Source organism: Crinia signifera, chromosome 3, assembly GCF_055691185.1.
Source record: "Crinia signifera chromosome 3, ASM5569118v1, whole genome shotgun sequence".
Taxonomy (NCBI): Eukaryota; Metazoa; Chordata; class Amphibia; order Anura; family Myobatrachidae; genus Crinia; species Crinia signifera.
Window position 1 is genome coordinate 312,535,689 of NC_139219.1, and position 13,622 is coordinate 312,549,310.

Genomic DNA, 13,622 nt, shown 5'->3' on the forward strand with positions numbered 1-13,622 from the left:
TCATGACATGCTCGTGCAGGCCAAAAGCCTCGTCAGCCACAAAAACAAAGTTAAGCCCCTGTTTAGTTTCCTGGACAGACGGCAAGTGAAGGGTGTTCGCTATGAGCCTTTCGTAGAACTTTGTGTCCTTGAAAGTGCCACCATCCGATGCACGGCCATTCCTTCCTACATCCAGGAAGATAAACTCATAGTTGGCATTCACCACAGCCATTAGTACAATGCTAAAATAGCCCTTGTAATTAAAATAGTAGGAACCACTATTGATAGGCTGGGCTATGCGGACATGTTTGCCATCAATGGCTCCACCGCAATTTGGGAAGTTCCATCGCTGTTCAAACTCCTCTGCGATGACTTTCCATTCATTCACGCTGGTAGGGAACTGAAATTAGAAGTAAATAGAATTGATTAGTAAACATGTTCAATTTTTTTACAGCTTGGTGACTACCCACCTGCAACCCCAGACCTATCTGTCCTATCTGATAATGCATGCACATCTAACGAAGTTCCTACTCCGGCACGCACTCCGCCACCCACCCTGGAACCCACTCCACCACTCCCCCGTGCCAAAAAAATGCGTGGCAAAGGAAAAAAAGGAGAAGCAGCGGCACATGAAGAATTTATGATGCGGGCACATCAAGTCCTGCAAAGAAACCCGGACAAACATGACAACTACTTCACTTATGTGGCAGAGTGTGTTCGCAACATGGCTCCTGACCAGCAACTTACTTTTGAAAAGTTATGCATGGAGTTGGTGTATAATGGCAGTTTAGGGTATCTCAACAGTGGCACTAAAATAGTTGGCATTGGTAGTGCACCAGACACACCACTGTCATTAGAATCACCAGTGCCTACTCCGCCTGCCACCGTAGCAGGCCAGTCGAGCACAATTCCAACACATACCCAGTCAACACCTACACAGCCTTCTCAACCCCCCCAGTACCGTCAATTCTACAGTTCTTTACTGATAGAAGATCCAGAGTGTCCTGTTTTTGAGGATCTGTCTTAAAAAATAGGCTACTTTATCATTTACCATCGACATGGTCTCAGCTGCAGGTATGTGATGGCCACTGCTCACATGGCGTATGGCGCACATCAATGGGGCCGGGACCATTGCATCTGCGCCATGCGCCATGTGGGCCGCAGCCTTTACATATCTGCAGCAGACATCCTCTGCCACACAAGGGCCACAGTGTGTATTTTTGTTTATTTATATGCTGCTACCTGTACCTGCATTACCAGAGGGAGAACAGGATTCTCCTCAATCTGGATAGCAAACTCCATTTATTGCCCTTTTTTCTTTGCCAATAGTATGGGGTACTGTGCCGAAGACATGGTCTCAGCTGCAGGTATGTGATGGCCACTGCTCACATGGCGTATGGCGCACATCAATGGGGCCGGGGCCATTGCATCTGCGCCATGCGCCATGTGGGCCGCAGCCTTTACATATCTGCAGCAGACATCCTCTGCCGCACAGTACCTTATCCCTACTGTTGTAAGGGCATGTTCCAGAAGTTACCAGAGTGTGTTTTTTGTTTTTTTATATGCTGCTACCTGTACCTGCATTACCAGAGGGAGAACAGGATTCTCCTCAATCTGGATAGCAAACTCCATTTATTGCCCTTTTGTCTTTACCAATAGTATGGGGTACTGTGCGGCAGACATGGTCTCAGCTGCAGGTATGTGATGGCCACTGCTCACATGGCGTATGGCGCACATCAATGGGGCCGGGACCATTGCATCTGCGCCATGCGCCATGTGGGCCGCAGCCTTTACTTATCTGCGGCAGACATCCTCTGCCACACAGTAGCCCGTACTTATTGGGAAAGTTTAAACTGGGTCATACATACTTAAATCTTTATATATAGTGTGTGTTTTTGTACAATATCTTTTATATATGGTATTATAATATATTTTTGTTGACACAATCTATTTACTATTTTACATGTTTTAACCATGAAAGGCCTAAAAAACCTGTTTCTGTCCTAGGCCTAAATTATAAATAAAAATATTTTGTTTGCACAATAAAGTGTACAGTGTATATTTCATCCTTACCTTGCAATACTGGTACTGCAGCACCTTCACAATGGCTTTGCAGGTCTCCGGGATGATGAGGCCCAAAGCTTGCGGGGAGATGAGGGATCCAAACTTTAGGTCAGCAAGAGACCGTCCTGTCGCCAGAAACCTCAGGGTGACCACCAGCCGTTCCTCAGCAGGGATAGCCATGCGATACTTGGTATCCTGCTTCTCGATGTGGGGAGTCACCAGACGCAGCAATTCCTGGAATGTGGCATCATCCATCCTCAAGAAGTTACGGAAATCGTCTGGGTTATTCTCCCTGATGTCCCTGAGCAGTGGCATGTGCGAACGAGTCTGACGCTGAAGTAGCCACTGCTTTGTCCAGCATGATCTTTCTCTCCTGCGCTGGGCTCTCTGACGCCTGAGCTTCAAAACTGCATAATAGAGCAGGTACTGTTGCTGGTGACTACCCATCACTGCATTCTCCATAGTGCAGGGTTAAAAGACACTTTGTAATGGCAGGCAAAACAAAGTAATGTGTAAATAGCTATGTCCAGCGTTCAGCAGGTATAAACCAAGCCTCACTAGTAACAAAGCAGAAATACACTGGTTTAAAATGGCTGCTGCTATTCCTATCCCCCTCTGCTAGTCCTCCCCCTCTGCTAGTCCAGCCCCTTCATTCAAATTTCAAAGGCCCATCTGACGACGGTCGCATGTGTTCTTGCAAAAAAAACAAAAACCAGCGATCCGACCGTCTTAACGACCATCGCGGGCGCATCGGGATCGGATCTAGATCGTTCCGCAAAAAAACACAATTTTTGCTAATCGTTTGCTGGGGACTGCCTGGGAGCTCCCGGGAAGTCCAAGGGAAATCGTTCCATGGTCGTCTATCGGTCGTGAACGACGGTGGTCGTCCTGGTGTGTACCCCACATTATACATACACAGGGATTCATATCCCATTACAATCAATGTACCCTTTCATTTTTGTTCTCATGACGTGTACTTAGTAGGTGTCCTTGTACATCTAGCATCTTATAGCTGCTTGGCGTGACTTAAACCCTCTGCCGTGGGTAGCCTAGTGCTTTTTCCTAAAGTGCCTGACACCGAGCATTCATTATGCAAATACAATCCCGATACCCAGATTACCGGCAATCGGGAAGATAATTGCATAGACCATTCAGCGTTGATCAGCAGTCGGGTCGTAAGAAATCTTCCAAAATGCGTGACTGAACCGATTATCAATCAGCCGCAACAAGGAGCGAATGCATTGCTGTAACCAGAAACCTGATATTCCCCACAGATCAGGAACCCAGATATCGTGCTAAACTCGATGGACTAACGTCTTTTTTCAGCCTTAATGACTATGTATATGTGTGGCCATATCTCAGAGGTGAGGAACGGGGAAATGGAATCCTCCGCAGGAGAGCAACCCAGATATCGTGTGGCCATATCTCAGCGGTGAGGAACGGGGAAATGGAAACCTCCGCAGGAGAGCAACCCAGATATCGTGTGGCCATACCTGGGGGTATTCAATATGTGTCGATATTTCCCGACAGGGGAAATATAGGCACTCGCCTATTCAATGTTGCCATTTCCGACAACATTAAAGACAAATTCCGACAAAACAGATCAGACTGTAAAACAAGTCGGATTTGTTTTGGCGGAAACAGCCATGGATTGGCCAATTCAAAAGCGTTTTTTCCCCATCTGGGTAAGTCTAGGGCTTCCAATAATCTGTTAAAGAAGCAGCCTGGAAGTGGTCATCGCTGACGTCAGAGACCCACCCTGCCTGGGCACAAACATACCCAGAAAATGCCATGTTTCTGCCCCACAACACGGACTTCCTGTCAATCCAACTGTGACTGCCGTGTGTACGGATATTTATTAACAATGCGAACACGCAGGTGTCAGATTTTTGACAGGATTGCAAATTCTTTAAATAGCAATTCATGCTGAACTAGGCCCTATATATCCTTTGTCTGTAAGTTTGAGGGAAATCGACAGCCGACATCGTTCATGATGCATGTTGTCAAGTGCAGGGGGAGCCAACTCCAGTCCTCGAGAGGTACCAACAGTTAACGTTTTCCAGCTCACCTCCCAGGTACACAGGTGCCCTCATTACTGGCTGACATTTGAAAAGATCACATGTGGAGCTAATTACTTCACTTGTGATTCTGTGAGACATGGAAAACATTAACTGTTGGTAGCTCTTGAGGACTGGAGTTGGCTACCACTGGTCTAGTGTATACCCAGCTTGAGGCTGTCAGTCCGATACATTTTACCTCCTAGTATATACCCAGCACTAGTCACATTACAGCCACACCCAGAAAAACCCCACAAGCCACAGTGACCGCTGTAGTTTTGTCGCTTCCTGTTGTACTGCTGCCAGTAATGACTGTGGCTAACTTGCACGTCCTGGCTAACTTGCAAGCTGACGTAACCACAGCAGAGGTCTATGAGGACTGCTAACAATGGGATACATGTATAAAGCCTTGAAAAGAGATAAAGTGGAGAGAAATAATTTACCAGCCCCCAACTGTCACTTTCCAAACAGCCTGTAACGTGACAGTTGGGGGCTGACTGGCCACGGTTTATAGCCCACATACATCTATGAGGCTATTCCCCGACCTTGCAGGAAATGTCGGCTATGGTATAAAACATAGACTGACTCATGATAGACAGTCATATGGTAGACCACTAAGCGTAGACAGTCACGAGGTCGACAGGGTCGAGAGGTCGACAGGGTCGAGAGGTCGACAGGGTCAAAGGGACGACAGGGTCAAAGGTCGACAGGGTCAAAGGTCGACATGCTGTTTTACTGTTTTTAGGGTGTCGGCACAGGTCGGTATGGACACGTCTAAGTGTACCGCGCCCCCTCGCATGGCTCGCCGCGCTCGGCACACTATTATATTCTCCCTTCACGCCCTAGTGGATGGTAGGGCATGAAATACCGTCTGTCAGCACATGTCGGCAGAACATTTTGTAAAAAAAAATAATGCATGTCGCCCATTTGACCCTGTCGACCATATGACTGTCTATCATGAGTCAGTCCATGACCAGTCCGGATACCGCAGACGTCGACCCTCGGATCGGATCTACCAGTGAATCAGAGACATTAATGAGGGTAAAACCCGGATGTCTTGCCGATCCTTTACAGTCAGTATTGTTGAATCAGGATTTTTCAAGCATGTTTTATATTTCTGATCCCCCTACGTGGAAGTCGTGGGAACGGGAAATTGCCCCAATACATCTCAGTTGTATGAGGCCAACAGTAGATAAGCCTCCTCTATCTCCTGAAAGTCACATGTTCTTTATATACAAGACTTGCAGATTTCAAGAAACTCGTATACATCCTTGTATCGCTATCAAACATATACGGCTTCTGACCGGTTATTAAACCAACAAAATTGATATTTTAAGGCTCCTTTCTGTGTAGTAAAAAGGTTAGTTTATGTGTCATAAAGAAATCTTAAATTTTTTATGAATATATAATTTCCTACATACATTATGTGTTAGATAGCAGGAGGCAGGGTGTGTTCTTCCTTGTAGCATGAATCAGCTGTATTAGTAAATGCTAAGACACTGATCCCATACAAACTCCACTCTCCCCTATAGATTATTACTTGCTTGTTGTCTGATGAAATCACAGTAACTGTGATGATATAGGTTAAACATATTTGAATATTCGTAAGGTATCCCAGACCCGACCATGTATGCTTTCCTGAAACCATCTACACGCAGTGGTGGCAAACTCAGGGCCCTCCAGCTGTTGTGGAACTACACATCCCAGCATGCCCTGCCACAGTGGGGTGTGTGTTTAGGATTGAGCTTTTTGCGGGTTTAGCCAAAACTCACTAATATTGATAAAGGCGGGCTTCAAGGGCGCCAGGTCTTAGCGAGCCAACGGCACCAGCCCTTTTGTCATGTTTATGTTGATTTGCGTTCAAAAAATCCATACGGTACAGAAGACATGTTGTCCTTTAGAATAGGTGTTATTGGTTATACTGTAGATACACAGCCGATCCCTATCAATGGCCGTAGGGACACTGGCAGAATACATGTGCAACGGCACGGCGGTATAAATATATCATCTTACCATATTTCAGCTAGCACAGCCGGGGGAAGGCCTGATTGTAAGAAGAAGTTTCTTGCTTGGTCACCTGTAAGAGACAGACACAGTAACGCGAGACATTACACACAGGATATAGCACACTGTACTGTATTATACCATTACAGGGATATTATACAGACAAGAACGGCTACTTGGCTAATTACAGGGATCTTACAGGTGACTTCTAATAGTGATTTACTGTGTGTGTGTGTTCATTCCTCTGCATAATACACATGTTCTCCAAATCACTCGCTCGCCCTTTATATAATGATTTACAGGTGCATGCTTCAGCAGGGTGCCCTCCTCTCCGACCACTTCATATAACACGCAGCTGAATGGTAAAGTATAGGGGTATGCGGACGGCGGATCAACCAGGTTTAGGTCAGCAACACCATGGTTTACGGCCTCTAGTTAGACGTCTATACTTGTCATTACATAGACAGTGATGCTAGATCGATGGGAAGAAAGCATCGACAGGAACCTGGCCAATGGTAGGAAGGTCCATTTGGTTCCTACTCTACTATCCAAGTGGACACAGAGTAAGAATATAACTGTGCCTGAAGCATAGCGAGCGCAGCGAGGGGGGACTGTGCTAATATACAGTGTCCATGGGGACCCCCCTGACATTCGGCACCAAAAAATAAAAAAAGACAAGAAACATGTGTCGACCAAGCAGAGGAACCTTAATGTGACTTCAGGGGGAAACACATCTTCTATAGTGAGCGGAGAGCTGTGATCGGATACATCTATAGGTTATCTTACATCTGTCCATACACTACATCCAACACACTATACTGCAGTATTCAACATGCAGGGCCACAAGCTGTTGTGGAACTACATATCTCAGCATGCCCTGCTATCGTTCTGCTAGAACGACATACTAAATAGGTGTCCTGGCCATGCTGGGATGTGTAGTTCCACACCAAATGGAGAGCCGCATACTGAATCACCCCTGCTTTTTTACACGTTTATATGACTTCTCTGCTGATAAATGCAATAATGTGCAAGTACGAGGGCACATGCGGTTCCGGTTCATAGACCTACAGTGTCTACTCTAGATAGACGGTCAAAAGGTCTACCCCAAAATGTCGACTTTAAACATATCGCAATAGGTCAAAAGGATCAAAATATTGACAGGGTCAAAATGTTAACATGAAAAAGGTAGATACGTGAATTTAGGGTCCATGTCGACATTGACACAAAAACGTCACACGTCATATACAGTACACCGACTACACCTCCAGCCTGACCAGTGACATCACAAACTTTGGGATGGGAAACCTGACACTATCTGGGTTTCAGTCTTACTATTGGATCCCATAGCTTATACATGGAGTGTGCGGCCGGACTACTAGAACATCACCGTGGTTTTTAAATCCGAATCAGCCGAACAAAAATAAATGGATTTTAGGACAAAACATGTTCCTATTGGTATCATCACATATTGACATTGCACCAGGACATTCCCCTGCATCTTACAATCACTTTATTCAGGCATCATCACACCCAGTGCAGCGGGAATGACACTATCTCCTTACTACTGGCGCAGAGGCACACTGAAACACTGGGGCAAATTTAGCTAGAAGCCAAGTGTTTCTACTTTGAGAGGAATCCAGAGCAACCAGCGATACCTTAGAGAAGGATAACGCCAAGCCCACACAGAATGCAGCCATCAACTATAATCACCCAATGCCCCATCAGTGAGAGGCAGAAACGCTGACCGGCGTCCTGTTACAGCGCACACACACAGTAACACATGAGGACGGAATGTTAGCACCTCCCAACTGGAAAAGGTTAAAGATAGCATTCCGGTGCGTGACATCAGGAATAGACCTCCGTATCAGTTATTAAGGAGGAAATGTAACCGTGACCCGTCACACGTGTACAATACGAGGAGGAAGTGGGGTGTATCAGACAGAAATGATTGGAACCAGGAAAAAACGAAAAAACGGTACTTATGTAGTATCTGGGCGCCCGATTTAGAAATCGGGTCGGATCGGGCACATCGCATGCGACCAAATCGGATGCGATGCGATGGACCCGATTTTTCCATAGGATTCAATGTTAAAATGGTCCATTTTAACATAGAATTCAATGGGAAAAAGGGGTCCTTTTCATACCCCTACTATCCAAGTGGGCATGGAGTTGGATATAAACCTGTGGCGAGCGTAGCGAGCCACCGAGCCCGAAGCGTGGCGAGGGGACGGTATTCTGTGTCCCCTCGCGGGGCTCGCCACGCTTCAGGCTCGGTGGCTCGCTACGCTCGCCACAGGTTTATATCCAACTCCATGCCCACTTGGATAGTAGGGGTATGAAAAAGGACCCCTTTTTCCCATTGAATTCCATGTTAAAATGGACTCAGACCATTTTAACATTGAATCCTATGGAAAAATCGGTCATCGCTTGTCTTTCCTCCTTTCTCTTTTTCTTGGTTGTAATCCTAAATCATCAATACCTTTGTATGCCCTGCTCCCTCAATCCCTGTTCCCTTTGTTATCCCCTTTTTGTTTACCCCCTTGTTATTACTATTGACTAATTATGGCTGAGCATGCGCCATGCGGCCGATGCAAAAACGCAGTTGTTCGATTATCAAATTATGAAGTCGCTGACTAGCGATCCATGCTGATCTAGGGCCCTATGTGTCCACACTCCCAAAGACTAAACGGCCAGGTATGGGACAATGCCCACTGTGATCGCCCCTCCTGTCAGCTGGGAAAGCTGGCTGATGATGATGGTATATTTGTCATTTGAAGACCCTGGCTTCTACAGATGTGTTGGTACAGAGAAGGCTGTGCCAGAAGATTGCAGCACATTTAATATTTAATGAATCTTTGCTCTGCACCCTGGCAGCGGACTGTCAATATATGCAAACGATCTACGCTGATTGCTGTAATATTGGCAGCACGTTGCCTTTCCCACCTTCAGCAATGTCACATATTACGTAGCGTACAGCATGGGAGACCTAACTACAGAACCAGCTTTTACAGGCAAACCTCAGGTACCAGCAGTTGTTGTTCTCACTGAAGGACCAAGTTCTAATAAATGCAAGAGCCTGTTACCCTGGAATTTGGACATTGGTGATTAGATTAATAATTTACTTGAGAATCCCACTTTGTAAGCGGCGCTTATGAGTAACTTAAGGTGGCCATACACATGCAGATTTATTTGCAGATCTGGCTGGTTGGAACAAAAACATGGTTATGGATGAGAGCAAATGACAGTTGACCATTTGCTTGGAAATGCTGGAAAACTGACAAACTGTCACTCATCCATAACCATGTTTTTGTTCCAACCTGCCAGATCTGATGATAAATCTTACTAGTGTATGGGCACCTTTATATCTAAGATACCATTGTTACAGAAATACCAAATTACTAGCCTTTCAGAATTATATTGCTGTTGTAATGTGTTGCTTCGTTTTGGAGTTATGAGGTAAAACCACCTGCCTGCCATTTAAAATGCATCACCATTGTGCTCTGGAAAATGTGACAGTTGGTGAACTCTTCCCGTCCACCTGCTTGGTGACCTGGAATCAAGCAGGTGCACCGGAACATTGAACATTTGAACAGCTGGGTGAAAACTGTGACAGTTAATTGCTGTCAGCCACTAAGTAGGAATTTTTCGACTCCTAAGGGGGTAAGAAAAGGGATAAAATGTTCCGCCCAGCAATCCTTTGCCTGGTTGAAACCAGGCACACAACTAGTTCTTGTTTATTCCCTACATGAATAAACAGACTATTGGGTAAGAAGAAAAACATATTAAATTATAGATGGAGACTATGACGGAGCAATAGCAAGTGTCTGCATGGTGTGGCTCACTAATCTATTTACTGCACGAGCGAGTTGTAGCCAATACACAGAAGGGTGTGGCCAGGCCATTGTGGGTGTGACAACAAGTGCTTAACCAGGATCAGGGTCAGGCATGCAGAATGAAGGAAGAGCAAACCAGGTCATAAGGGGAAGTTGTTGGGTCCGTTAGGAATGGATTCAGTTTACTAGCAAGGAGTCACTTGTTAGTGTAAAGATCATCGAAAACAATAGACGTATTAATCATCACTGTCCTATAAGCCAATTGGGGAAGAAGAAGAGGGGGGGGGGGTTTGTTAGGTTATGGCCTTTGTGATAATGATTTTCACTTTAAATAAAGAACAATGAGGCTTATACAGTATATTCCTGGACCTGTGATCCGTACAAGCTTAATATATACCTCAGCAGTTATCAAAGCAGTTGCAAGCTTCTCTGATCATGTGCGACATGCCTCACGTGACTATTGGAACGGAGGCAAAAGCTGGCAATACCCGCTGCTTGGTACATACGGGAAATTGCGGCCAAAGTCCAAAAATAACGGCAACTTGTTTTGTTTTTTTAGCCACATGGTACATAGTAGGAAATACAGTTTATTGAGCACAAGGCTCCGAATTACCAAATGTATTACTGGAACTACAGAAACATTAACTGACACTCACCGGTAATCAGGCCACCTGCGGGATTCAGGCTGGCAAACTGCTTGTCGTGCTTGGCCCGCTCCTCCGTGGTGATCGCCCACATGTTTGGCCCGCCTGTAAACAAAGCAATTGAAGGTTACATCTGGTTCTCGGGTTCCGTGTCCGTAACACAAACGTCTGTATAGGCAGAGCTCGGTACAAAGCTGCCGTCGCCAGCATTACAGCAGCCAATCACAGATGCTTAGTCACAAGTATACAGAGGAAGCTGCTAGGAAAACCACTACAAGGGAAGTTGCATCTACAGAAGGTGCCTGCTGTCTGTTGGGTGCTGCAAAAGGAAGCTCTCATGACACATTATATCCTACAGCAAGGAAATCACAGGAGTCAGGTAACCATAGGCAACTACTCTGTGACCGTACAGAATCCCCGCACAGGAGTTTATCAGTGGTTCGAAACCTCTCTCCGCCAGGAGACCCAACAGTCCAGGTTTTAAGTATATCCTTGGCTCAAGCACACATGGCTGAATCAAATCGACTGATGTACCAATTAAGGGGGTCATACAATCCCAGTGGCCATTACCGACAGCCCTAAAGGTAGATTCCGACCTTCAGCGCTGGCGAGGGTGGGCGGCTGGAGTAGGGTCCGAGAGCAAGGCTATGGGCAGATCGAATGTTCAGCGGGCGCAGCGTGACCTCTGACCATCACGCTGTGCAGAGCCGCAGGCCGGGCATCGGGAACTGCTGGGCAGCGTCTGAGCGAGTGTTCAGGCGCTGCCCAGCATTTGACTGTCTATTCCCAAAATCCCGGTGTTTTTGGGGCCGAATCCCCGGATCCCACCGATCCCAATCCCGGGATTTGCCACCCTAGTAACCACACTTAAATAGTACAGGATATTAGAATTCGGAGATCTTGGTTACATATATTTGAGCAAAGGTACGATTAAGCCCCCAAGTGGTCATCAAGGCTTCTCTGTATATTGGGGATCCCCTACTGCTAGATCTAGGTGTGGGGAGCGGCACTCCAAAAAAAAAATCAGCATAAGCCAGAACCCCTTTAGTGAAATAGCAATGTCGGTACTTGTGGAGTATCACGGCTCCCACGACCTGCATCGTATGCAGATCGTATGCTAAAAATCGCATCGCATCGCATGTGGCATACGATACGATGCGATGTTTTACCGATTTTTGACTATTTTAGCTCAAAAATCGTATGCCATCGCATAACATCGTATGCCATATGTAGTGGCATACGATGTCATACGATGCGATACGATGTTTTACCGATTTTTGAGCAAAAATGGTCAAAAATCGGTAAAACATCGGATAACATCGTATGCCATATGTAGTGGCATACGATGTCATACGATGCGATACGATGTTTTACCGATTTTTGAGCAAAAATGGTGAAAAATCGGTAAAACATCGGATAACATCGTATGCCATATGTAGTGGCATACGATGTCATATGATGCGATACGATGTTTTACCGATTTTTGAGCAAAAATGGTGAAAAATCGGTAAAGCATCGTATGCCATCGATGCGATACGATGTTTTACCGATTTTTGAGCCATTTTAGCTCAAAAATCGTATGCGATCGCATCGGATGCCATACGATGGCATCCGATGCGATGGCACCCGATTTTGCACTGAAATGCATCAGAATGCATTGAATGGCATCATCGGAAGCAAGTCATCGAAAGCAAGCAATGAGTTAGAACTGGAATGAAGTTTTAAAACCATCTCTCATCTCCTCTGTACAGGTACATGAATGCCATTTTCCAAAACCTGATGCTTTTCATTTAAAAGAACAGTCTGCAATGGGAATGTGTTTTGTTACTGGGAGCCTACAACATCCCCCACCTTTAATCAGATAAGCTGAGCAATGTGTGCAAACACCAACCCCTCCCCCTGTACCAGCTGACCCAAACTTTCCTTTAAAATGGGACATTTGGAGAAGCCTGGCCAAGGCTTGCCTGGCATCATCAGAAGCAAGTCATCGAAAGCAAGCAATGAGTTAGAACTGGAATGAAGTTTGGACTGGATTTGGACATAAACCGAAACACTGCCATGTTTTATTTTTGCTTTTCCCAAGATACCATCTATCTCAGCCTCTTAGGAAAGCTATGTATTACTCTTTGTTTTACTGTTTCTTTACCATGATCATCATCATATACCTCTGCCCCCACTGTATGCAAAGCCTGTATGCTGTACATTCGCTGGTTGCACACCCCGCCAGCAACAAGCTGGCAGGGTGTGCCAGCTTTGGAAGAAAAGTGCTACATAAATATAAATATTTTTACTGCTGCCTCTGAGCAGCATGATCAAGATGGCGCCGCTGATGGCTGCCTAGGAGCTGTGCAGCTCAGCCAAATATGTTCCCTGTGTGATAACTGTACTGTCTCTGCTTGTATTGTTACCTACCTTGCTGTTTCGTCGACCAGTGGCGCCGCTGATGGCTGCCTAGGCGCTGTGCACCTCGGTGGGTATGTGTTCCCCACATGTAATGTTTTATTGTAATGTATGTAATGCCTTCTCCCCCTGCCCCCCCCCCTTCATCCCTGCTTGATGCTGCACTGTAAATCCACAAAAAATTCCTAGTGTGCGCAAGCATACATGGCCAATAAAGTTGATTCTATTCTATTCTATTCTAAAGTAGTGAAATGCCCCCAAATGCCATTTTTCATAGTGCACCACCCCCACTATCAACGTCAACCCGAAGCGTGGCGAGCGCAGCGAGCCCGCGAGGGGCGGCGGTACGCGTCCTACGACCTTTTCATACCCCCACTATCCACGTCGGCGTGGAGTTGAGAATAGAATAGTGTGGCGAGCGCAGCGAGCCACCGAGCCCGAAGCGTGGCGAGCGCAGCGAGCCCCGCGAGGGGAGGCGGATACCTTCACAGCTATACGCGTCTCCTCGCGGGCTTTACAGGTATCCGCGTGCGCTCGCCACGCTTCGGGCTCGGTGGCTCGCTGCGCTCGCCACACTATTTTATTCTCAACTCCACGCCGACGTGGATAGTGGGGGTATGAAAAGGTCGTAGGACGCGTAC

General features: G+C 46.3%; 1 protein-coding gene across 4 annotated transcripts in view; it reads right to left on the bottom strand.

Moving 5' to 3' along the window:
• Nucleotides 1-13,622, bottom strand: part of ITSN2 (intersectin 2) — a 164,756-nt gene that overhangs the window by 102,626 nt on the left and 48,508 nt on the right. For all 4 annotated transcript variants that reach the window (XM_083178639.1, XM_083178637.1, XM_083178638.1 and 1 more), the window contains exons 3-4: nt 10,594-10,686; nt 6,114-6,177 (exon numbers count right to left, since the gene is read on the bottom strand). In XM_083178639.1, coding sequence (XP_083034765.1) covers nt 6,114-6,177; nt 10,594-10,686 — 157 coding nt within the window. The remainder of the gene's footprint in view (nt 1-6,113; nt 6,178-10,593; nt 10,687-13,622) is intronic.